The following is a 27,790-nucleotide window of genomic DNA, read 5'->3' as shown; positions in this document are numbered from 1 at the left end:
GGAGTTTTGGGTTGGGAACGTTAGAATTAGTCTTCAGCCTCCTTTGGATGATTTCTCTCTTTGGGGGGAGGGAGGGGGGAAAATGGGTTCTTCTATAAAGCTGATTGGATGTTTTTACTGTTTTACTTATTCACTATCTACATGTCTGTGATTATCTTTTATATATTACTAAAGGATACTTGATGGATACTTTTATTAATATACTCAGTTTTAATGTGAAAGGTCTAAATAACCCAGTTAAACGAAATAAGATTTTCTCTTATATCCGGAAACTTTAAACATATAATCTTTCTCCAAGAAACCTATATTCATAAAGATTGTGTTTTATGTTCTTTCAAAGGATGGAAGGGTATACATTTTCACTCACCCTCCCAATCTAGATCAAGAGGCGTCTCTATCCTGTTTGATCAGAATTTATCCTTTATTCAACATAATTAACTTCTGATACAAATGGGCGATTTGTTATTGTTTCGGGTAGTTTTGGGAATAAACTAATCATGTTTGCGAATGTATACGCTCCAAATACAGATGACTCCTTGTTCTTTGAACGTCTTTTTTCTGCCTGATTTGAATCGGTATTCCTTAGTGATAGGTGGAGATTTTAATTTTTGGCTTGATCCTATATTAGATTGCTCTTCAAGTAAAACCCGTCAATAATAAATCAGTCTTATTTTTTAAATCTTTTTTTTTGTCAATGTGGAATTCTTGACGTGTGGCATTTTTTTACACCCCCAAGAAAAGGAATATTCATATTTCTCTCAGGTTCATCATACGTACTCTCGGATTGATTTTTTTTTATACATAGAAACATGCTTCCACTGGTACGATCCTGTGATTATAAGGAGATTGCTTTGTCTGATCATGCACCTGTGCTTCTGGCTTTAAGATTACCTGTTTACTCTGTACCAAATAGAAGTTGGCATTTTAACTTATCATTGTTATCTGATAAAAATTTTCTAAAGTTTTTGGAAAACCATATTATTTTTTCCTTTAAAGAAAATTTTAAAATGAGATACTGCTGGTAATATAGTCTGGGATACTTTTAAAGCATATATTCGTGGAGAAATTATCTCTTACTCTACCTATATAAAGAAAAAAGCTGACAAAGAAAGGCTTGACCTAGCAGCGATATTAAAAGATCTTGATCGAAAGTATGCCCTATCTCTAGACCCAAGTATATATAATAAGCGTATTGAAATCCAATCCAAGTATAATCTTCTGCTGACTTACCCAATTGAATGACAACTGTTGAGAGATAAAACTAAATTTTACATTCACGGGGATAGAACTGGTAGTTTATTAGCCAATCGCTTAAAATCTTTTTATCGTCAAATCACAGAAATTTTTTGTTAATGGAACTAAGACATCCGACCATTCTGAAATTAACAACATATTTAAAGACTTTTACCTTAAGTTGTATCAGTCTGACTCTTCTTCAGATGATACCTATATGAATGCTTTTTTTTTAGTAATATCAACATTCCTACATTGCTGATCGTCTAACACAGTTAGAAGTGGCTGAGGCTATATGTGCTTTACATTCTGGTAAGACCCCAGGAACTGATGGCTTTCCTGGGGAGTTTTATAAAACTTTCACTACGTTACTTACACCTTATTTATCCTCTGTTTTATCAGAGTCCTTTAAATCAGGTAAACTCCCTCAATCTTTTTATGAAGCTTTTATTTCTCTTATTCTTAAAAAAAATAAAAATCCAGCTGAATGTTCTTCATACAGACCAATTTCTTTATTAAATGTTGATGCAAAAATTTTAGCCAAAATCTTAGCTCGAAGACTTGAAAATATTCTACCATCTATTATATCACATGACCAGACAGGATTTATTAAAAATCGCTACTCACATTTAATATACATTGGTTATTGAATGTGATATATTCACCATCCAAAAAAAATATCAGAGTGTATATTATCCTTAGATGCAGAAAAAGTCTTTGATAGGATTGAGTCGAATTATCGTTTTAAGACCTTAGAAAAGTTTAATTTTGGGCCTAATTTTAGTCATTGGGTTAAATTAATCTACTTGTCTCCTACCGCTCAGGTTATTATTAACTCCCAAATTTCTAAGCCCTTTAAATTACAGCGGGGAACTAGACAAGGATGTCCTCTTAGTCCTTTACTTTTTGCTTTAGCTATAGAACCCTTAGCAATAGCACTTCGAGAAGGACGCTGATGATATTTTACTTTTTATCTCTAACACTGAAACTTCTTTACCTTTGGTTCTTTCTTTAATCTCCCAGTTTAGTTCTTTTTCAGAATATAAGCTGAACCTACATAAAAGTGAGCTATTTCCTTTAAATGACCTAATGTCATCAAATGCCAAATTTCCATTCAAAGTTGTTACAAGTCAATTTACATATTTAGGTGTAACAATTACTAAAAACAAGAATTTATTCAAAGAAACCTTAAACCTCTTATTGAATTATGTGAAAAAGACGCTTTCTAAATGATCCCCTCTTTCTTTATCCCTAATTGGCCGAATTAATTCGATTAAAATGAAGATTCTGCCTAAATTTTTATATCTTTTACAGGCCTTACCTATTTTTATTCCTAAGACGTACTTTGATTCTTTTGATTCAATTTTAACCTCTTATATTTGGAATAATAAACAAGCTCGTTTAAGTAAAGTTTACTTACAAAGAAATAAAGAGATGGGTGGACTAGCCCTACCCAATTCTAGGTTTTACTATTGGACTGCCAATATAAGGAATATTACTTTCTGGTCCTATTGTATTTATCATAAAGATTGCCCATCATGGGTCTCTTAGAAGTTAATTCTGTAAAAAATTCCTCCATTGTCTCTCTTCTTTGATCATACTCTTCCTTTTCAGCAAATAAAACAACAGATAACATAATTGTTAAGCAAACTTTAAGAATCTGGTCGCAATTTAGAAAATTTTTTGGTTTAGCGAATTTTTCATTGTCATCTCCCATTCTCCTTAATTATTTTTTTAACCTTTCCATGACTGATAAAGTCTTTAAAGATTGGGATGAATTAGGTATTAAGTGTTTTTGGGACCTGTTTATGTCAGGATCTTTTGCTTCATTTGACCAACTGTCAAATAAATTTGCACTCCCAAAATCACATTTTTACAGGTACCTTCAAATTAGAAATTTTCTACGTTTCCAATTAGCTACTTTTCCTATAGGTTCTGATAAAAATTTACTGGACGATCTTTTAAATTTAAAACCTTTTGTTAATGGTTCTATTACCGGTATCTATAACTTGTTGATTGATTCCAGACAAGACTTTTTAGATAAAATAAAAAAAGCTTGGGAGGATGACCTAAATTGTCAGATTTCTGACGATAGATGGAATAAAATTCTTAAACGGGTTAATAAATCATCTTTCTGTGCTCGTCACTCTTCTACAATTTAAAGTGGTCCATACAGCTTATATTTTTAAACAGAAGCTCTCCAATTTTTACCCGAACGTTTCTCCACTTTGTAATAAATGCAACTCTGCTGTTGCCTCTTTAATTCATATGTTTTGGTTTTGCCCTACAATTGAAAAATTTTGGTGGGAAGTATTTCATACCTTCTCTCAACTTTTTAGGGTCCAATTTGACCCAAATCCCCTTACTGCCTTGTTTGGTATTATTGCAAATGAAGATAAAACTTTAAATACTCCTAACCTACAGGTTTTAGTTTTTACCTCTCTTTTAGCAAGAAAAGCAATCTTGCTTAAATGGAAGGAGTCTACCCCTCCTACACATCTTCAATGGCTACGTGATATTATGTCGTATTTAAATTTAGAAAAGATCCACTGCTCAGTCTTAAATTCGAAACAATCTTATTATGATATTTGGGGACCTTTCCTAAATTACTTTTCCAATTTATAAAGTTTAACAGTGCACAGACTTTTATGTATATTTTTATCTTCTCTTCTTAAGTGAATATGTTTTTTTTTCTAATTATCCATTGTCATCCATCAGCTTTTTACTGTGGTAGTTGGTAGGGGGTTGACTTTTTTTGTATATAAAAAAATTTCTTTTATGATGTATGACCTATCTTTAAATTTTTGATTACAGAGTGGTATACCTTTATGTGTTATGCTATAACATTTTGATCAATTTTATTACAATATATGAATGTACGCAAGTTATGTTGAGATGTATCGATGTGTTGCACTCTGTAAATCTTTTTTTTTCTTCTGAATAAAAATATTGTAAAAAGAAAAAGAAAGCATTCATTTCAAGAGAATTAAAATATAAGAGCAAGGATGAAATACTTAGGATTTACAAGGCATTGGTCAGACCACAGTTGGAGTATTGTGTGTTGTCATTGGTGAGGGACAAGAGGAGGTTCACAAGAATTAATGCAGGAATGAAAAGGTTAACATAGGGGATGTACCCGCTTAGAAGAATAAGTGGGATCTCATTAAAACCTATCCAATATTGAAAGACCTTGATAGAGTGCATGTGGAGAAGATGTTTCTTATAGCTGGGGAGTCTGGGACCAGAGACGTCGGCATCAGAATAGAGCAAGGGTTCCCAACATTTTTTAATTCATGTGCCCTCACCATTATGCAAAGAGTCCTTGGACCCAGGTTGGGAATCCATGGAATAGAGAGCCTCCATTTAAAAAAAAAGATTGGAATTTATTGAGCCAGAGTGTGGTGTACCTGTGAAACTCAGTGCCAGATATGTCTGTGGAGAGGAAGATATAGGATATATTTAAAGTGGAGGTTGATAGATTCTTGATTAGTCAGGATGTCAAAGGTTATGGGGAGAAGGCAGGAGAATGGAGTTGAGAAGGATAATAAATCAGCCATAATAAAATAGTGGAACAGACTCAATGGGCTGAATAGACTAACTCTGCACCTATGGAAATTATGTTAGCTGCAGCTGGGACCTGGAAACAACAAGATTGTCAAAGTTGGAGTCTTTGAAGTTGGAGGGCAAGGATAAAGTTACCAATTTTCATACAGGAGCTTATATCCATGAATAAGGTTCTGCCAAGTGTGTTTGAAAATATGGTATTGAAATTACAAGAATAATACAGAAAACTGTCATATTGGTACTTAAGTCAAGCAAGGATTGGCATAGGGACATCATAACACTAATTTTATAGCTAATTCAGTGGGAGGTAGAGATCTCAATTCCTGGGAGGGGGAGAAAGATGGGCTGGCATCAGTACATGTAAAAGGAAGTTGTTTCCTCTAACAAATTTCATTTAAAATCAGGAAGACACCACTACCCTGACAAATAGAATCAAATGCGGTAGGCAGTGCTTTAAAATACTGAGTGTGCACAGCATTCAGTGTGATAAAAGGAAGCAAGAAAAGAATATCTTAATAACAATGAAAGGAGTAAAACACATTTACAACTTGGGGACAAAAGTGTACAGTAGATTTGGAAAGATAAAGACACCTTCAAGGATATCTTCAAAAGGTGGTGCTTCAAGAAGGCAGCATCCATCTTTAAGGATCCTCATGCCCACTTCACATTTCTACATCAGGGATAAGATATAGGAGCCTGAAGATGCATATTCAATACTCTACGCAATCAGATTTCTGAATAGTCCAAAAATACCATGAACACCACCTTGATACTTATCTTTCGCACTATTTATTTAGTAAATTAGTAATGTCCGTGTCTTACTGTACTGCTGCTGCAAAACACCAAATTTTACAACTTAAATCAGTGATAATAAACCTGATTCTGATATTGGGAAAATGAAATAATGAGTTGTAGGAGGCACTCAGACATTCGAACTTGCTCTACCATACAATATGATCCTGGTTGATCATCTCTTTCAGTACCATATTTCCAAATTTGCCCCTCACCCCTTTATGCCTTTTACATATATAAAAACATCCATTTCCTCTACAGCCTTCTGCAGCAGCTAATTCCGGATTCACTTTGAGTTATGAAATTGCTTCTCATCTGAGTCCTAATTGTCCTGCTGCACACCTGAAGACTGTGAATCTTCCTTCTGGACCCTCTCATCAGGGAAAACATCCTTTGCTCTTTTAGTCTGTCTACTCCTGAAGATTTTTCAAGTTTCCATTAGATCCTCTATTATTCTTCATGAGACAATTCCACCAAGTCTGGTGAACTTGTGTACTCCATTAGTCTCACAAAGGTCCTGTATAAGTCTAGTCTTTGATCCAGTATTTTTTTCACCTATTTCTAAAAGGTTTTATGTCCATTTTTATGGTTAAGTTTCAGAATCAGGTTTATTATCACCTGCATGTGATGTAAAATTTGTTAATTTAGCAGCAGCAGTTCAATGCAACTCATAATATAAAAGAGAAAAATAAAATAAAAATAATAATAAATAAGTAAATCAATAACAGTATATGTATATTGAATAGATTAAAAAACACACAAAAAACAGAAATACTATATATTTTAAAAAGTCAGGTAGTGTCCAAGGGTTTGATGACCATTTAGGAATCGGATGGTAGAGGGGAAGAAGTTGTTCCTGAATTGCTGACTGTGTGCCTTCAGGCTTCTGTATCCCCTACCTGATGGTAACAGTAAGAAAAGGGCATGCCCTGGGTGCTGGAGGTCCTTAATTATGGATGCTGCCTTTCTGAGACATTGCTCCCTGAAGATGTCCTGGGTACTTTGTAGGCTAATACCCAAGATGGAGCTGACTAGATTTACAACCCTCTGCAGCTTCTTCCAGTCCTGTGCCATAGCCCCTCCATACCAGACAGTTATGCAGCCCGTCAGAATGCTCTCCACCGTACATCTATAGAAGTGTTTGGATGTATTTGTTGACATGCTAAATCTCTTCAAACTCCTAATGAAGTACAGCCACTGTCTTCCTTTCTTTATAACTACATCGATATGTTGGGACCAGGTTAGATCCTTAGAGATCGTGACATCCAGGAACTTGAAAAGTGCTCACTCTCTCTACTTCTGATCCCTCAATAAGGATGAGTTCCTTTGTCTTCCCCTTCCTGAAGTCCACAATCAGCTCTTTCGTCTTACTGACGTTGAGTGCCAGGTTGTTGCTGCTGCACCACTCCACTAATTGACATATTTCACTCCTGTATGTCTTCTTTTTCTTCTTCCACGCTACTTTTCAATTTTATTATCCTTTGCTGAAATCTACGCTGTTCTTAATCTGCTTTTCAGTTACTTTATCTCAATCTTACTTCTTTTGTTAATCAGGTGAATTACTTCTCCATTTTTTGTGCCATATCTGCTGTGGTTTCTGCATCATAGATATTTCCTAAATTTTTTCCACCCCTTTCCCCTCTCTTAAAGCATTTCTGATCAAAGGTCATCATTTCTGATCAAAGGTCATCATTCGGAAAAATTTCAACAAATGTTCCCTTGCCTGACCATTTCCAGAATTCTTGTTTTCATTTCAGATTTCTATTATTGTGTGAATTGTCCTTGCAGAATCGACTATGTACAAATCAATCAGCACCTTTTCATTGTAATTTCCTCAAATTATTTAAAAAATGCCTTAGCTTTGGGTGCCTTCAACTAAATGAAGTTGGCAATAATTTAAAAACACCTATAGGCCTTCTGTGAAAGCCAAGATCACTGTTCCCATGTGCAGGTGCATGGCTGCATAGTAACTGAAGTGCTCCCATGCACATAGCGTTTGCTGCTGTGTGGCTGGAATTTCCTTTCATATAACGTCTTATTAAAGTGCTTTGCAGTTTTCAGGCAGTGTAAAAATTTCCTGCTCAAAGCAATGGTTGGTCTATGTAGCTGTAAAAAAAATTACAGGGAACATTGGCCAAGATTTGAAATGATAACTACTGTGAATGTGGCAAACACCAGATTCTGAAACCTTGCTTATGGCAGCAGTTATGCTGCAGTGAGGAGATCTCACTAAGATCACTAAGGATGCATATGAACTACTAAACTATGCCAGAGCTGTGCCATGAATCTCTAAAAAGCAAGCATTAAGTTTGTATTTCTTCTATAATTCTGGTCAATGCCCAAAGCAAAACAGCTGTATGGGTGGGTTTCTGCAGTGTTCTACCAAACAGCAGCATTATCTCTGGATTGGAGATGAATCACATTTGGAGAGAAAAGAAAAGATGCTGCATTTAGAATGAAAGTATGAATTAAAAGAACAATAACACTCCCAGATTCAGAATTACAATTACTCAGTCTACATGCATTTTCTGCAAGATACTGTGGAATCTAAAGCCTTCAAAATAAGTGACCAAAACAATTTGATACTACTCATTGATGACACAGGCAAACAATTACATTCAAGGACAATCTTATTTCTCACTGGGGATAATGAGCTCCATGTGAACATGTACATTAGAACAATTTGCATCAAGGATCCTTGCTGTTGCTAGGTAACGGCTTGAATCACATTTATATTTTCATCTTTCTTTAATGTGCAATATGTTACATTTGCATATGAATACTGAATACATATTCCTGCTAGGAATGAATTGGAAATGATTATATCGTTTGGGCAAAATACTGCTGCGCTGCACAATGTACAAAAAAATTACATGATAACTACATCTAGCTTAGATATCAAAAATACACTCCAAAGGTTACTTCCTGAATTAATAATTACTGAGGCTTTTTTTGAACTGGGAATTACTAAATATCAGGTGTTACAGTTGAACTTTGAACTTTAATACAGACATGATTTAAAACGGCAGATTTAATTCACCACTTGAAACATTACAAATGGTTCACATTTTATGTTATGAAGGTCTTTCAATCACACCAAGCACAATTATGAAATGAAATCAGAGTTTATTTTTGAAAACTCCAAATTGGTATAGGGTAACCTATACATAGAGGTTTCACTTGGAGTAACATTTCAAAATGTAAAATGGACCCCTCGCAGTTTTCTTCACAATGAGACAAAATAATCAACAGATCATTGATTTGAGGTAATTCAATATATTAAGTTAGTATTATTACAACCCAGTTACAATTACAATTGAAAATGTAGTTCAACAGGGTATTTATCTTTTTCTTTCAAAGCTCTGGCCACTCAAAAGTGATTTCAAACTGCAGATTTATAGTGGAAATAAAAGGAACCTGCACACGTGAGGTTAGAGAATGAAAATGGGACAGAATGATTGGATAATGCTGAAAGGGGATTTGTAAGATATGAAAAGTGGTGATGAGGCATAGCAGTAACACAGATATGCTGGGCGGGGAGAGAAAATGGACATCAAGTTCCTGCTGTACGTGAAATTCTGGGAAAGAAAAAAGTTAATGAGAATGATGCCTTTAATATCTTTCAGTAAATTACTATAGTATGGAAGCGCTGGAGAAAATAGTTTGAGTAAATTTGAAGCTAAAAAGACAATACACTGAGCATAAAAAATGTTTTATGCAATGTTTTTACTATTGCAAAAATCTCCATAGGTACTGTCTTATGAAAGAATTGACATTGCTTCCTGTTGCCAGATTGGATTCGAGGATGATTTTTCACAAAAACTGTCTATGCATTGGGAAAATATGAAATAAATACATTTTTCATAAATAATCATCTGAGATTTTGTATAGATTGTGCTCTCTGAACTAAAATTATTCCCTTTACACCTCAAGATATGTCTATAAATTCAAAACATTACTGGGAAGAAGCAACCTACTTTTAAAGTTGATGTACCAATTTTAATAGCAAACAATTTACATTTAATTGCTATCGCACTCTTTTGCTCTCTTCACCTACCTCCTTCACTGTGCAACTCTAAAACTAATTCTATCAATTTTCTTTGTTCTGTTAAGAAACCATTGGCTCTTTACGATAAGAAACCATTGGCTCTTTACATAACTTCTCTCTCATCTCCCAAGTATTTACAACATCTTTTGCTGTTATTTCAGAATTCTAGCATCTGAAGTAATTTGCTTTTAGTCTCAAATATTTCTATTACCTTGCTTATCTTATTATAAGATTACCTTTCAAGGAATGCATAGTTTTACAGCCAGTAAACAGGCTCTTTCGCCAACTGAGTCCAAATTGACCTTCACCATTTACACTGATCTTTATATCAATCTTATTTTTTTAATTCTCATTTAATTCTTCCCAGATTCTGCAACATGCCTATATACAAGGGGAAAATTGCAGTGCCCAATTAACCTTCCAACCTTTAGGATGTGGGAGGAGTATCTGGCGAAAACCCAAGCAGTCACATGGAATTCATGCGAAGTCTGACCAGAGAGCATCCAAGGTCAGGATTGAACCTAGGCACCTGGGGTTGCAAAGCTGTGGCTGTACTAGCTGTGCCACTGTGCTGTCCTGTGGCTATGCCAACCTTTTTGCCCAATTATTGCATTAGGAATAAATATGAACAATATTTATAATTTATAATATCTTCATCTTTTTAAGCTTTCATGCTGAAAAAAAGACTGAGGAGTTTTTCCGAGGTGGTTACCAGGAAACTTGATGAAGCAAAAAAGACAGTGGGTGCTGCCTACATGGACTTTGCCTTTGAAAACGTCCTGAATGGTAGGCTGGTCAAGAAGGTTCAGCTGCTTGGCATTTAAGATAAAACAGTAAATCAGACTCAACACTGGCTTCATGGGAGGAAACGAAACAGTGGCCTCTCTGACAGGAGGCCTGAAACTAGTGGTTTACTGCAGGCATAGAGCTGAGTCCATTGTTGTCTGAGATCTATATCAATGATCTGGATGCTAATGTGGTAAACTGGATCACCAAATCTGCAGATGACACCATGGCTGCAGGTGCAATTTACAAGGCTATCAACGCTTGCAGCGGGATCCTGGACCAGCTAGAAAAATGGCAGATGAAATTTAATGCATACCAAATGAGATGCTGCACTTTGGGAGGGCAAACAGGATTTACACAGTAAATGGTGGGACATTGAGGAGTGTGGTAGAATAGAGAGATCTAGGAATACAAATCCATAACTCCTTGAATGTGGCTAACAGGTAGATAGGGACATAGAGAGCTTTTGGCATATTGACTTTTGTAAATCAGAGTGAGCATAGGAGTTATGATGTTATGTTGAAGTTGTATAAATCGCTGGTGAGGCCAAATTTGGAGTATTGTGTGCCGTTCTAGTCACCTACTTACAGGAAAATTATCAATAAGATTGAAAGTATACAGAGAAAAGTTACAAGGATGTTGCTGAGACTCGAGGACCTGAGTTATAAAGGATGAATAGGTTAGGACTTTATTCTCTAGAATGCAGGAGAACGAGCAGAGATTTGATACAAGTATGCAAAATTATAAGGGGTACAGACAGGTAAATGCAGGCAGGCTTTTTTCCACTGAGGTCAGGCGCAACTAGAACAAAGGTACAGGTTCAGGATCACAGGTAAAAATAGTTGAGGGGAACCTGAAGAGAACTTCTTCACTCAGAGGGCGGAACAAACTGCCAGCAGAAGTGGTGGATACGGGTTCAATTGCAACAATTAGTACATGGAGAGGGTTAAGGAGAGCTATGGTCCAGGTGCAAGTTAATGGGACTAAGCAGGATAACAGCTTGGCACGGACTAGGTGGCTTGAAAGGCCTACTTCTGTGCTGTAGTGCACTACGACTCTATGACTAAGAAAAGAAACAAAATTATACATCCATATTTATAGCTTGGTGTACTATTTGTGTGATTACTTTTTGAACAAAGATACCAGCTATCACAGGCAAAGTCAACAAACATCCAAGGTTGATGAGGGCTTTTTATAGAAGATGCAGATGCCAACATCTGCACAGCTGTTAAAAAAGAACTTCAAATGGACCTTGTAATTCAGTGGACACAAGACAAATTTCATGTGACCTGTGAGAAAAGTAAAATGTACAATTCCTCAAATTTCTGCTATTATATGGTGAGAAAAGAATGGCACCTTACCTTGCAGAAATTTATTATGTCCTCTTTAGTCAGCGTCTTCAGATGTGCTACTTCAATATTATCTGGAATCATATTACAAGTATGCTTTATTATAGGATTCTCATTCTAATCTAAGTTAGTTTAAATATGCTTTTTTTACAAAACAACAAGTACAGCCACAGAGCTGTAATCCAGGACTGAGAAGTCAACTGCTGGAATCATGGCTCAAGTTTGTATGAATTCAGCAACAGCTGTGTATCGGCAGTATTATTACAATTTGCTCCAATGTTGCAACATCTTCCCAATACTGTTAACTATCACTTTTCCCCGTCCCCCAAAAAGAGCATCACTATCACCAAATCAGAACAAACCAATTTGCTGTTGGCCAATTACAAATTATTACCAAGGACTTGAAGGGAAAGGATATCTCCCTTCTCCCTTATCCACAGGGAAGAAATGGGAAATAAATTGCAACCCCAATCCAACATTTACACAAATAACTACAGTGACCTCCTATTTGTGCACTGAAACATCAACAGTGCTGCCTGGCCTGCTGAGTTCCTCCAGCATTTTGTATTTGCTGCTCCTATTTGTGAAAACCAGTTTTATATTCTGTAATTGTTTGAGTCCTATAAACCACATATTTTACTTCTAGCAATGGCTTTAGCAATATTTATTTTATAATACCTCGGTCAAAGTTATATTGTTGTGAAATTATTTCACTCCAGTGCTTAGCGCACTCAGCTGAGAGTTTCTTTGGTTTATCAAGACGCCTTATAGCCAGAGCCTGAACGTGTTTCTGAAAAGCTTCCTCTGTCATCTCCTCAATATGCTTTTCCATAGTCTTGAGAAAAGCCTCAACTCTACTTTCCAGGTAGTTAGGAGGTTTTTCCGATTGGATGATAAAACGCAGTCCTTGAACACCATTTGCTCGTCGAGGACCACTGAACACAATATAACCTGCCACAAAGGAAAGATAAATTCAAGTTAGCATCATTGTAAAAATAATTTGTATGAATCTAATTGCAATTAGTTACTGTTTATATAATGTAGAAACTTGCACAAATTAACACCATAGGTTGCACAACTATAAAACTTCTTGCATTATCAGCAGAATTGCTGAAACAGTCCAATGTAGTTGCATTTGTAAACTTATATTTGTTCCCAGAGAGCACAATCTAGATGTAGATGAGTTGTGAACTGGATTACAAAGGGAATAAAAGCTGGCCATTCAGTCCCTCAGTCCTAATAAACTAGCTGAACCACTCCTTAATTTTTACTCAAGCTTCAATCCATCTTGAAAATTTCAATTGACCTTACATTTACAGCAATTTTGCAATGTTTCAGGTGACTACTACACACGATAACTAAAACAAACAATTCTGATATTACTCATAAGTTGTCCACAGCAAGTATTTTCAATACCCTGTCAAAGTCTTACCACCACTTTAATCTGACAAGTTTGAAAATCACTTCTTAGTCTTCGAAACTCAACTGAACGCAAATCAGCTTTATGCAACTTGTCTTCAAAATGCAGTGCGCTGAAACCTGGCAGCATGCTGGCAAATTTATACTGCAGTTTGACTAAGATCAGTATTTTCTTACTCAGGTGCAGTGCCGAATACTGAGCATTTTAGTCAAATTGTGGTTAGCCCAACACTCAATGGATCTGAACAGAGGAACCAAACCAATATTTCAATGTTCCATTATTTATTGCTTTTGTACATGATTATTTTATATACTTGCCTCATAGGTTTTGATGATTTCTCTTTGTGGACAAGTATTTTGCTCCTGATTTTGTGTCATTGCTTCTTGGATCAAAATTGGATAACATCACTCTTCTCCCATATTGGCTACTATTTCTCAGTTTGTCTGCTTGTACAGTCTGTCCAAGTGTTTCCCACTTTTTTTCAAAAATGCATTCTGCCTTTTCTCCCTACTTTTTCAACTTCCTGCTCCCACTTGTGATACAATGTATAATCTACAACGTATGTGTTGGGACAGAATACCATCTACTTTCATGGATGACTACAGCTGCAATTACACTGAAGTAACTTGACTTCAGCCAGGATAAAGGTATGCCATTAATTGATATTACAACCCCTCCTTGAAGCACTGAAATATGCAAAAATTTCAAAGAATCATTGTCTGCACCTTCCAAATTCAATTGAAACAGGGGCAGCATATGAATAGGAGTAGTATCTTGTGTAAATTCCTCTCCAAATCCCATTACTAGTACAATTTCTACACGGAGTAGTGTGGAAACAGACACGGCAATAGCTCCAGATGGCAACTCAATGTCTTTTCAAGGACAATTAAGTATGGATGATAACTCTTTGCATTCTCATCAATGGACACCTCACACAAAACCTTTCTGTGAAACTGTAACAAATTTATTGGTAGCACCAAGTGCTAGCTTTCATCTGCATTGCATTGTGGTACTTAAGGTACTCATTTAAAATATTAGCATCGTGCTTGGTAAATGAAGATGAGGGACTGTGTTAACATTGGTATTCCTATGGATGGACAGGATCCACACACTTCGGGTTTACAACACTTGGACAGAACTACTTGGAAGTCTGACAGAATTTCTGAGATACTGAAATTATTAAGAGTTTTTAGTTACAGTACAACATTGATAATTAAAAGTTTGTGAATGCCACTGGTGACTGTCAAATGAATTGGAAAAGTTGAAACAAAATAGATACATATTTTTAAAAAAGAGTAAACAGGGAATTTGCCTGCAAGTTATAATAAAGGGTACAGGGAGAAATTTATATAAACTTATTATCTAGAGGAATACATCTGTGGCATGCACCACTATTTCCTCATGTACCCTTCAATTCACAAAGGATCAAAGCCTTGATCACACTTTGGAAGAGCCTTGACGTGGTTTACTGAAGGCTGATATATCATTTTTGAGTGTTCCTGCTTTTCCAAATTTTTGGAGGATACAATGAAGCCAAAGGGAGAACATCCAGCACCAATGCTCACACCATTTTCTTCTTCCGTGCCTACTGGCTTCCTTGAGAGAGCAACTGTTCTGAACACCCTGCCAAACTGTTCACCAGCTCTGAAGCCAAAGAAATAAAAATGTTGCAACCTACAGATGAAGAGATCTTTTATAGCTTTTTGCCCATAAAGCTGGAATTTCTAAGCTACGAAAAACATTAAACTCCTTTAAGTCCATTCCCTTTCAAAGTCCTCCACGTAGAGATTAGCAATATGCGCTTTACTGAAAAAACCAGACTGCCCGCAGCCTTCAGGTGACTGTACCACCAAGACTCCCTAAGGAGGGTACCCACAGGGCCTATTACCAGAGTGCTAAATTCTCTGACTTACTATCTTGTTTTGAAAGGATCCACGGAAAAAAAGGGAAGACAGGCAGTAGCGACAGGTTTCTCCTCATTGTTAGGTTTCCAGGCCTTTTTGTGTCAGCCCTTTTAAGAACCCAATTACTTTCCTTCAGCTTGTAGTCATTCTGTAGGAATGTTGTGCGTATTCCAGTTTCTGTAATATGAAAATGTCCAGAAATGGGAGGCAACCATTCCTCTCCATCTCCATTGTAAATTGAATGTTTCAATGTACGCTGTTCAGATGGTTGTGGAACCGTTGGGAGTGCCTGGAGTCCATGAGGCCACACTACAAAGGTGTCATTGTCATTTCCGAAGTATTTGGAGTGTAAGAGCCCTCTCCTCAAAGCCCTCCATGTAGAAATTAGGAACAGCCAGTGACAAGGGTGATCCCATGGCCATTTCATCCATTTGCTCATAGAAGTCCCCCTTACAGAGGATGACCATTAACGTGAGACTGTGTTCAAAAAGATCATTGGTACCCTTAGCAAACCTTGACTGCAGAACAGTAACTTTAAATGGCTTGTAGAGAAAACATAACAACACTAGTAACAGTACTGATAAACCAAAATTTATTATAAGTATAAATGTCAAAACAGCAGAAAACATTCATAAGCTGAACTTTGAAACTCCTGATATGTTCACATACTGAAAATATAATGAAGTCTCCATATTACTGAAGGATTCAGCTTCAAAATTAACAGCAAAGTGTTCTTAAACTTTCAGATAAACTCCTACAACATTATCATCATGCTCATTGAGCCAGTCTTGAGCTTCATCTTATATTTGAGTTATTTGACTCACCCAACTGTTCTTTGGTCCGTAGTGTGTTGAAACATGGCTCTGATATAATTTGACAGAAAAGCTCCAACAGCATATTTTCATGGGTGTTTTGCATGTCTGTCTGGTAGTAGATTTCAATCCCACAGTTGTTGTGGACCTCATTTCTCTGCTGGTACACAAACCATCCCCCTATACACAGTGCATAGGACAAAAGCAATCTTGGAGTTAGTCAGCAGACTATTCCCTTAGCATCCTAGTTCATATTACTTCATTACAACCCTGATGAATAGACCCACACCTAATCCAAACCTACATTAGCAATCTTTCAAGTCCCACTAATTAGCAACATACTGATACAACACTTCCCTTTTATAAACTGTCTTTTAAGAACAGAGCAATTATGTTTGTAACAACATCTGAAAGCTCGTTTTTAAGGAAATCGTACTTATATCATCCTTAATTATACAAAGAATTTTTAGCATTAACCTAAGAATTGAATTGCAAGCTTCGTTTTTCCAAAAAGACACTAGCGCCAAAAACACTTAACATTATTAATATGTTTAACCATAAGGAAAAAAAGGATAGTTCTACATACTAGATTAGAAAAGCCAAAAATAAGCTCAGATGGTCTTGTTTACTTTGTAGGAAGTCTTAAGATCTCTGAAACAGCCTTAAAAATAATCTGCATTTGGCTCAGTCTTGCATATTAATGCACAAAATTGAATTTACATAGTCAACAACATCACATGGGCTTAAATACTAAGATCTTCATACAGTTTGTGGTTGGTAAAGTACTTAATTCCAAACTCTAGTTATCCTAAACAAAGTTATCATTTCTTTCAACAGGTCAATAGGTTTTGGTTCAATTACCCCTCCAAAAACAGAATAAAAAATCTAGCTTGACGATGCATATGTACAACATTCTCTCAGTTTCAGAGATGTCATATGTCCAGTGAGGTGCTAAATCCAAGGTCTTACCGGTGGCTTTCATAGACAAAAAAGATCTCATGGTACTATTCTGAAGGGCAAAGGAGTCACCTCAATTAACTGGTCAATATTAATTAGTCAATAACATCACTAATACATTTTATCAGATCATTACACACTGCTAATTGTGGGACATTGCTGATATGTTGCTTACATAATTACAGTGACTAAATTTCAAAAGTACTTCATTGGGAAAAAGAGTGCATGAGGGCATTCAGAGGTCATTAAACTGGCCAATGAGGTCATATAACCTTTTGCTCTATCTTAATTTCAAACTAACACATCCAGATTTCTTAACATTTGCAGGGGGAATACACATATCAAAATGGATTCCATCACAGCAAATTAAGGTCTGTCTTTCCATCCTTAAAAGTGATGGACAAGAAATCTAACTTTTTAAACATCATTTGATACTTTATCATGTTCATGTGTTCAAATTTTAAACATTTAATTTTTCCCAAATAAGCAATTCTCCCTTGGCAATCAATCCAGGAATGTTGAGTTGCCAGTCCTGCCCTTCCTTCAGCTATGTCTCCATAATGGCTGCAGCTTCATAGTTCAATGTACTAATCAGGCCCTAGGTTTGTCTGCTTTACCTGTAATAATCCTCACATTGAAATGAATGTATGCCAGCCCATCAGCCCCACCATTAACCTGGTCCTGGTGAGTCTTGCTTTCAGATTTTTGAGCTAACCTCTACCTTCTCTTCAACCTCTCTACTCACTGACCTACTGCTCTGGTTCCCACCCCTGCTTCACCTCCCTGAAAGAATAAGAAACAATAATTCAAAAATTACTTGAAGAAATATTGCTGAATATAGTGCACGTAACCCAAACAGAAGTTTTTAGTATAACCTTCATAATTACTACCTGTATTAAAAATGAATAAAATAATGAAAATTGGCTTGAAATTGTGCTGGTTATGATTCTGCTGGTGTGGCTAGCACAAGGTTATTTAAAAAACCATATCCTGAAAAAGTCCTTTTAATTATTATTCTGAAGCCTAACCTGCTACCTTAAAGGCATTGCAATCAATGCAATTTTGAATCCGACTATCACAAATAAACTTAGGAGAGAATTTCAGGACATACAAATGATCAAGCAAAAAGGTATGAACAGATTAATAGTTTAACGTACGGTCAGGCAGCTGCACTTCTCTGTATCGGGTAAGTTGACTTGGAAGAAGAGGCTTAGTATGAGCATGCTGAATCAGTGTGTCTTCGACCATCTGTATAATACTCAGAGAAGTCTGGAATGAGGAGAGAATATTAAATGTTAAATTAAATACAAAATCTGCAGAGCAGAGATTATCAAGTTTGTGCAGGTTTTATTTTAGTAAATTTCAGTGAAAGATTTATTCCTAAAATTACAGATTCTTGAAAAAAACCAAAGAATTGCATAACTTTATTAATTTTATCCTTGCATATTTAAATTTTGTTTAATCGGGGACTATTCTCTTGCTAGTAAATATTCAGCAAATGTGCCTTTTGATTTAAGACTGCAAATATTCAAAATTATGAAAAAGCTGGTGAACTTCAGTGACATCATTTTCTATAAGATCCAAGAGCATTAATAACTTAGCAACAACTAGCTGTATTTTTAGTACACTTGACCAAGAGACTGAATAACCTGTTTGGTAATATTGCCATGGAGAAGAGCTTCAATGTGCAGTCTTGATAATAGTTGAGGTATAAATGCCTTGAGACGAAGGAGAGTAACATCTAGAACAGAATTAAGTAATTAAATCAATTGCATTATTAAAAAATTACATTATTGCTGCAGAGTACTAATGTAGCATACTAGAACGCCTTAAGTGCTCAACCAGGAAAGTGAGAATAGGTAAATATTGTGAATCTAGGTGAATTTATTTTAGTCAAATTTACTTGACTTTTGTCTTCTATTCACATGGTATTGGATTCATACATCACTTCACCCAGATTCAGAGGCAGCACAGAACATCAAGCCCAACCAGCAAAAGTAAAAGCATTTTATGGAATCTCACAGAAAGAAACAACACAAGTAACAAAATCTGTAATAATACTGTGGCATTGGTACTGAAATTCTTAAACAAAAGCAGAACTAAATAAATGGTGATTTATTTAATCAGAAATTAAATGGTTTAAGCTACTGATTTAGGTATTGCTTCAAGGGCACATAAACTTATCGGAGACTCATAGTAAACTATATCAAAAAGTAAAATTATGTTTGAATATCTGTAAAAATGTATAATATGCTGTAGGGCAGATGGGGATCACAAAATGACAATTGGAGAAATATATTGTAAGACATGGTAATTTAACTAGTTGGTTACCTGTAGAACTCAAAAATAGTAACCTCTGCCAACTTGTAGGTGTCAAGAATGTCAAAGTGGTTAAGTCCATGGTTGCTGGTCCAGGATCAAATCATACTCAACTACTTCATCAACAATATTCCCTCACTAAAGGGTCAGGAATATTGCTGCACTGAAGTCCTAGTACAATTAATTTCCTTATGTATTTTTCACTTAAAAGGAGCTTCCTCATCAGCATTCATTTTATAGAGACCTGGCTCACTGGAATATTGCTCATGTGTTTTACCTTGGGACAGGCGTATAATTTAAAGACAGATTAGGGGTTCACAAGTCCCTTTGTGTTCGCTGTCTACATGGGGAAATGGCGTTGATTTCTAACTGTTGTTAGGTACTGTATAACTGAGGAACAGGACAGCACGAGACTGGTATTCCACCTCCTTCACTCAAGATTAAATCCTCCAAGTGGACCACAATCTTGCCATAGAATTTTGAGGTTTGTGTGCCTGGAGCCAAGGCTTTGTGCTTTGACTACTGGTAGAGTCACTCATGCCAAACAAGTCAAAGGGTAAAGGCCAGACTAAGAGTGCTCCACTGGTCCACCAGGTTCGGGCTAACAGCCCTGACTGGTCTAAAAAAATTTTGTTATGGAAACAGCAATGAATCTCTGAGCATGTGTGACGGTATTCCTGAGTCTCCAACCGAGATTTGCATGACAGTAGCGAAAACTGAGAGGAAGCTACCAGCATGACGAAAAGAAGCTCAATGCCAAGCTCAAGAACAAAATTGTTTTTTGGAATGTACATACCATGTACAACATTGGCAAGCTAGCACAAATAACTGCAGAAATATACTGGGTGTCAGTAAAAAGGATGAACAGGGTCTGGCAGACTAAAGGCAGCAAATGATGAAACAGTTTTATACTCAGGAAGGGAAGATGGTCAGTATCATGATAGTGTAACTATCATTTTGAAGAAAAGCATTGAGAAGTGCTTCAACATATGGAGGTTAATCAAGTACAGCGTCCACACCGAAGTGAAGCTGTACCAGAGCCGTGTTCTGTCTACACTCTTATACAGGTCAGAACACTGGTGCATAACAGAGAACACCTTGCCAAGCTGTCGTTATTCCGCACCATGAGCCTCTGGAAGATCCTTCTTATTTTCTGGCCAAGAAAGATCTCCAACCACGCCCTATTCCTTCAGTGTCACCAATAGGATATGGCCACAATCATGAGGAAACTTCGGAGATGGACTGTAATGAGAAGAAAGGCCATCTCCAAGCTCACTGAACTCCTGAAGGGCAGAGGAAACACAGCAGGCCAAAGCCAACTTGGTGCCATACCACTGAGGCAGAAATGAGGATACTGAACCACACCTGGAGCAGAACAGAGAAGGTAGCTAAGGACAGACAGAGATAGAGGAACAAACACAAAATGCTAGAGGAACTCAGCAGGCTAGGCAGCATCTACGGAAAAGAGTAAACAGTCGACGTTTCAGGCTGAGATCCTTCATCAAGGGTCTGGGGAAAAAAAAGATGAGAATTTAGATTAAGAAGGTGGTGAGAGGGAAGAAAGAAGTACAAGATAGTTAGTGATAAGTGAAATGGAGGGGTGGTGAAGTAAAGAGCTGGGAAACTGATAGACGAAAGAGATGAAGAACTGGAGAAGGGGGAATCAGATGGGAGACCATAGAAGATCATGGAAGAAAGGGAAGCGGGAGGAGCACCAGAGGGATATGATGGGCAGGCAAGGAAGATAAGGTGAGAGAGGGAAAAGGGGATGGGGAAATTTGAAAAATCGATGTTCATGCCATCAGGTTGGAGGTGTTGCTCCTCCAACCTGAGTGTGGCTTTATCGGAGCAGTAGAGGAGGCCATGCGCTGACTTGACAGAATTGAAATGGCCGTTGGGAGATCCCACTTTTTCTGGCGGACGGAGTGTATGTGCTTGACAAAGCAGTCTCCCAATCTACGTCAAGTCTTACCGATGTACAGGAGGCCACACCAGGAGCTCCAGATACAGAAGATGACCCCAAAAGACTCACAGAAGAAGTGATGCCTCACCTGGAAGGATAGTTTGGGGCCCTGAATGGCAGTGAGGGAGGACATATAGGGGCAGGGTCAGCACTTGTTCCACTTGCATGGAGGACTTTCATTGCTGCCCTAAATACCAGTGAAGTAACAGGCATTTGATTTTGGATGTTCACCCAAAATTAGATTTTAAGAAGTTGACTGGAAATCCCCAGCAAGCAGGCAACACTGAGAAATTTGATCACCTTATGCATATCCAATAGTGGACAGGTATGGGGTGACAAGTGTTGGCATGGAGTGAAAGAGAAGTCATAAAATGCAACAAGGAGCATGCTTCTGAAATTGCTGTTAAGGTATGTTGTTGGAACAAAGTACAGCTTTACTCTAAATTTGGCCCATTACACAAAGCCACAGTCCTTGCATGCAGATCCTGTGTACTACAATGGGTGTAGGTGTTTTATCCCGATGAGCATACAATCATAATTACTATTGCTACCCCTTAGTTATGTTGCACAATACTGCTTTAAAATAAACTTAATTCCAAAAGTTGATCTTTAGTTTCTCATTGATGCATAATATTCACATTACCAAGAACCTACCTTCCAACGCTTCCTTAAGCTCCTCTTTGGTCCATGCCACCTCAGTCATTAGCAGTCTGAGATAATACATTGCATGCTGGTGAGGCTGTTCTGCTCTAAAATTATTCAGAGATCGCATATACTAAAAGAAATAAAGAACAGTCACTAACCCCCAGCCAACCCAGTATTGCTGACTATCTCTAAAGATAGTTTTAATATGGTCTTCATTTATTGAGCAGAACATCATACCTGAAATACTGTGTTATCAAAATTAATTGTGAAAACACAGTTCAAATAAACAGTATGTTGTACAAGTGGGGTAGAGCATACTTTCAGATACTACATGTTATACTGTCACTAGAACTTGGAAGTACAGAGAGTTTAATAGCTACACAAAGTTATAAAATCAAACAAGTTACAATATTAAACAATACTCGAATAGCATTTAAACAAATTATCTTTGATTTATCTTAACTCCATCTAACCAGTTTACAGATATTTTTAAATTACTGAGTCTGCAAGATGGACATAGATCAGTACTTGACAAGACAAAATCAGAAGTTTTTTTCTATTTAAGAAAACAACAATTGCAGATGAAGCTGAATTCCACAATAAATGCAATAGGGTAAGTTAAAAATCACAAACAATTTGCATCTTGGTAAATTTGCACCACTTATTATCTAATGCTAATATATTGTAAGATGTGATTCTCAGAAATATAGGCCCAACAAAACGATATTTTTAAAAAAAATGCTTGACATCCTTTACCATCGCTCCATCACATTATAACAAAGATCAAATCATTCAATAAAATCTTTTTTTGGTAAATGTTTTTAAGGTTGTAATGATTGATGCTCTTAGACTGCTGGACATCTTTAGAACATACAACAGTACAACACAATACAGATCTTTCAGCCTTATGTCGACCCACAAACCTTGTTCTTCACCGATTCCTAATTATTCAAAAATTCATTTCCAATTTAGGTCCAAAGCAGATGACCTCATATTTTCTCCACTCACTTAATTAAGTATACCTCTTTATATATTCCTATCTCATCCTATTTACAGTCTCTTTATTGTGTTACAACAAAAGAATGCTTATGCATCTGTTTCTTGAAACCAATCAGCATGTACAACCCAAATCACAAGGGAGTCTCCAATTTTGTACATTCGCACTTTTGCTATTGATGTGCACAGAAGCCTATTGTATCACTTACAAAATAATATAGAAAATATTTATAGGAGATTGAACCCAAGTCTCTAGCACCTTGAGGCAGCCATTGGGCAGGTCTCTGCGCTGAAATTTTGCATATTCCAACTTTGATTTACGAAAGAGAAATTAGAATACGCTCATTACGTATATCATTATATACCTAGTTGCTTTCGACTAAACTTTCCTTTGACAATTTATAAACATAGATGTTAGTATGGATTATACTCTTCTGCAGATAGTTCACATTTCTTATAAAATAACTGCAGATCTATCAATAAATGGAATCTCATATTTAATTCCTGTGCATTCCTTTCCTCTGGGCTGAATTCAAATTTCATGACACAAATGCTCTATTACCCTTTCAATTCATCCTAAAAGAATAGATAGTACCCAAACTGGTGCCCACAGCCACCCCCCCCAAGTTAATGATAGGGAGTCCATAGCATATAAAAATTTGGGAACACCTGCTTTAAGTAAATCTCTCATGCATACTGCTCTTTGGCTGTTCTGTATCATTTTAAATTTAATTTTTAAAACAAGTATTACAAATAAATGATTGTTCACAATAACGACAAGTTAGTTGATGAATGCCAACTTACTGCTTCTTTGATTATTTCGAATCGCTTCTCATCAATTTCAAAGGTAGCCATCTTCTCTATTATCTTCTTGAGAATTATGTGCTGCTTGTCATTATACCCTTTCACAGACAGCTGTTGGCAAGTACATAATTGAGATTTTTCAAGCAATAAATAACAAACAACTAACATTCAAAAATATTCTAAAAGCTCAGTATATATACCCAGCAGTTTTTCCAGTTATTTGTGCAAAACATTTAAAGCTATTCTCATTTATATAATTAGAAGACATTTTGAAGGTTATAAGTTATGGCCTGAAATGTACCTGTAACCATGTTAGATTTCAAATTCTATTTAAAAGCACAAAATTCATGTGACCAAACTAAACGGAACAGAAGCTTTGCTTTCTTTTGATAGAGTTGAATAAACAGGAACAGGCCCTTCAGCACATTGAGTCTGTGTCAACCATTTGCCCTGACATTATTTTATGTTCTCTTTATTCTAAATGAATTTCTCTTGATTCTATCACTCACCTCAAACTTAAGGTAATTTACAGAGGACAACTGAACTACCAACCTCCACATCCTTGAAACGCAGGAGGAAATAGCAGCAACCAAAAAGAATCCCACACAGTCACAGATGGAATATGCAAACATCACAAGAGATGTTACAAGATAACATGACCAGGGATGCTGGTGATGCAAGACAGCAGCTCTACCAGATATGACTCTATGGCACATAGCATCTCACCTCAAAATCTCTAACAAAAGTCATATTGTAGGGTATGTTCAACTAATCACATCAAACAATGCTAGTTTCCTTTATCCCTTTTGCTTTACCTGATCTCTTGAATAACAAATTCTCCAAGCAGATTGTTGTTATCAATATTACAAATGTCAATTGATTATAACCTACCCAATTTCTTCAGCTCCTACAGTACCACAAGAGAATTGCAACACAAATGTTGTTTTGTAATCTTACTTATAATTTCCTCTTAAAATAAATGAAGCAGAATTACATTAGGATTGTCTCTTTAGTAACACTGAAAACATCACAAAATCGAATTAGATGAATATGCCTGAAGTTTGTCATGTTGCACAAAATAATTAAGTGAGGAAAGCTTTTATTCAAAGTTGAGGAAAAACAATCGGTAATTCTAAATTGCAAAGTATCCAAGAAAATCAGAAACTTTATTCATTTCAGATTAAAAGGTAGTATTTAAACCATAAACAATGTTATTCAAAGACACTTTTTGAATGGGCTTTTTGGAAATAACCATTGAGGCTGAAAATACACTGTTGTTAAAAATTCAAACCATGCATTCTGAGTTTCCTCCATTTATATTAATATAAATTCCAGTCACGACAGGGGTGTCAAACAATTAGTTTGTTCCAGAAATAAAAGAGAGGAGCTATTTCATATTTAACCAGTCTGATTTCTGTTTTGACTTCAGACCTTGAGCAATGTGATTGCTTTCCAAATGCCCTCTAAAGTGATCCATCAATTCTCTCAATAATACCAAACATTTTAAACTATCTAGCACTAAACTAGACAGTGGACTCAAAATCAATAAATACAATTTGTGTAGACAGCTTCAAAAATTTCACCTCTAACTGATACAGACATGCTTATGTTGGGAGAACTATGTCACAGATTCCTTGAATAAATACACACACTAAATCATGCTATTCAGCCAAGATACTGGTCTCCTTCATTATAATCCTTGGTTGTTTGTCCCAGAAAGGGTCTACAATAATTGTTTCTGAAATTCAAGGTTCCTCAAGGTAATGTTTTAAAGCCAAACTTTTTAAGCTGCTTCATTAATTACCCACATCCCATCAAAAGGTCAAAATGAGGAAGTTCACAAATAAATATAAAATGCCAATCTCATCTTTAATTCCTCATATAAACCAGTTTCAATCACGGTTTATACATAATAAAACCTGGCTGACATCCTGACTTGACTATAAAAAGGAAAGAAATATTCACATCAATTGGCCATTGATGATCATTTCCATCTTGAGATATGCATGTATGCTGACTATCAGAAAAAGAATTCCAGATACAGAACTAAACAACCCCAAAAGCAACTGCTCATATCAAAATTTCATTTTTACAATCACAATGGCAACAAACAGGTAATAGCTAATGAGAAAAATAGTATCCAAGAAGGCTTCTCAGTCTTAATTTAACGGGAAAGCACACAACTGCCAAAGGCAGGGCTGAAGATTTGTAGCCAGCTTCAGCCAGAATGACGGAGAGGATAATCAAGCTCAGCTTTCCTCGGGATTGCCACCATCACATACATTGGCCTTCAGTGCTTAAGACTTTTGTACAGTTCTCTCTCTCTCTCTCTGTATATATATCTTGGACTACTGGACAACATTACATTTGTAGTGCTGAAGACTTCTGCAATAAATATAGCCATGCCTCCAGCCAAGATGCAGTAATGGCAACAACCCAGCAACACAGCAAACTGTGCTGATACATCCTATACAAAAAAAATAAGGATTCATCTGGTCTGACTAATCTGACTTCAAGATCAATCTACTCTCATTCACTCAACAATTCCAAGTTTGGAAGAAATCAAGATCACTCAGCTCCAGTTCAGCCATAGTCAAATATATAGAGTATTTAACAGCCCAATTATGAAAGCGAGGTCAGGGGACCATGCATTACTTCAAGCCGGCATTTGAGCGTGGTGTCAAAGTCGTCGGGGAAAACTGAAGTCAGTGGGAATCGAGAGGAAAATGCTCTATCATAACGCACACAATAGAGTTCCTTAGGGTAGTGTTAAAAGCCCAATCATTTCACCTTTTTTTTAAAAATCTCATTAGCACAGAAATAGAAATCATGTTCAGATCCACAGGTAATTCCGCAGAAATGAAGTAATCCATGCTTACGCGCAACAAGATCTGTACAATGCTGATGCATGAGCTGACAAGTGCTTCACAAAGGCAAAATCTACAAGCCACAAAAGGCAAGGGTATAATGCCACGCAGATTCTCGATGTCAAACACAATCCCCAGTTAGAAATATATCAGAGTTCCCTCACGATAGGTTAAAGACCTGGAACTCCCGATGCAACAATTAACAAAAGAGAACCACGAAGTTCCATGGTTCCTCATCATCATCTTTACAAAAATCAATTAAAAAATGACAATTTACGCAGGCCCTACCAGCAATGACATAATCTCATAATCTGAATAAAAGAAATGTCTGAAATTCTCCACTAACGATATATTTTGAGTAACAACTTAACTAAAATTATAATGGACTGGCAATTATGTAAGATACGATTTGCCCTACGATTTCCAAGATCACCTTTGCTGCACAAAAAAGGAATGTTTGGAAATTTGTCCATTTGTCAAGAAGCAGATCCATGTTATTGAGTATAAAACAGGCTGTATAAGTACAAAACCCATTTCCAGAAAAGTTGGGATATTTTCCAAAATGCATTAAAAACAAAAATCTGTGCTATGTTAATTCACGTGAACCTTTTTATTTAACTGACAAAAGTACAAAGAAAAGATTTTCAATAGTTTTACTGACCAACTTAATTGTATTTTGTAAGTATACACAAATTTAGAATTTGATGGCTGCAACACACTCAACAAAAGTTGGGACAGAGATAAGTTTACCATTGTGTTACATCACCTTTCCTTTTAAAAACACTTTTTAATTGTTTTGGAACTGAGGATACTAATTGTAGTACATATGCAATTGGAAATTTTGTCTATTCCTGCATGATATAAGACTTCAGCTGCTCAACAGTCCCTGGTCTCTGTTGTCTGATTCTCTTCATGATGCGCCATACATTTTCAATAGGAGATAGATCTGGACTGGCAGCAGGCCAGTTAAGCACACGAACTCTGAGTCTACAAAGCCACACTGTTGTAGGCTGTGCAGAATGTGGTCTGGCATTGTCCTGCTGAAATAAGCATGGACGTCCCGTGAAGAGACGTTGCCTTGATGGCAACATATATCTCTCTAAAATCCTAATACACACCTCAGAGTCAATGGTACCTTCACATACATGCAACTCACCCATGCCGTGGGCACTGATGCACCCCCATACCATCACAGATGCTGGCTTTTGCACCTTTCGCTGATAACAATCAGGATGGCCGTTTTCAACTTTGGCACAGAGAACTCAATGCCCGTTTTTCCCGAAAACTAGCTGAAATGTGGACTCATCAGACCACAGCACACGGTTCCACAG

At 36.6% G+C, this 27,790-nt stretch overlaps 1 protein-coding gene across 3 annotated transcripts in view; it reads right to left on the bottom strand.

Annotated features, from left to right (window-relative positions):
• Positions 1 to 27,790, bottom strand: part of ide (insulin-degrading enzyme) — a 107,479-nt gene that overhangs the window by 12,751 nt on the left and 66,938 nt on the right. For all 3 annotated transcript variants that reach the window (XM_059947596.1, XM_059947595.1, XM_059947593.1), the window contains 7 exons: positions 23,593 to 23,703; positions 21,802 to 21,922; positions 18,515 to 18,606; positions 18,023 to 18,134; positions 15,921 to 16,088; positions 12,451 to 12,723; positions 11,785 to 11,846 (listed from right to left, as the gene is read on the bottom strand). In XM_059947596.1, coding sequence (XP_059803579.1) covers positions 11,785 to 11,846; positions 12,451 to 12,723; positions 15,921 to 16,088; positions 18,023 to 18,134; positions 18,515 to 18,606; positions 21,802 to 21,922; positions 23,593 to 23,703 — 939 coding nt within the window. The remainder of the gene's footprint in view (positions 1 to 11,784; positions 11,847 to 12,450; positions 12,724 to 15,920; positions 16,089 to 18,022; positions 18,135 to 18,514; positions 18,607 to 21,801; positions 21,923 to 23,592; positions 23,704 to 27,790) is intronic.

The sequence above is a fragment of the Hypanus sabinus genome, chromosome 22, assembly GCF_030144855.1.
Source record: "Hypanus sabinus isolate sHypSab1 chromosome 22, sHypSab1.hap1, whole genome shotgun sequence".
Classification (NCBI taxonomy): Eukaryota; Metazoa; Chordata; class Chondrichthyes; order Myliobatiformes; family Dasyatidae; genus Hypanus; species Hypanus sabinus.
This window is presented reverse-complemented; position numbering and strand designations above follow the sequence as displayed.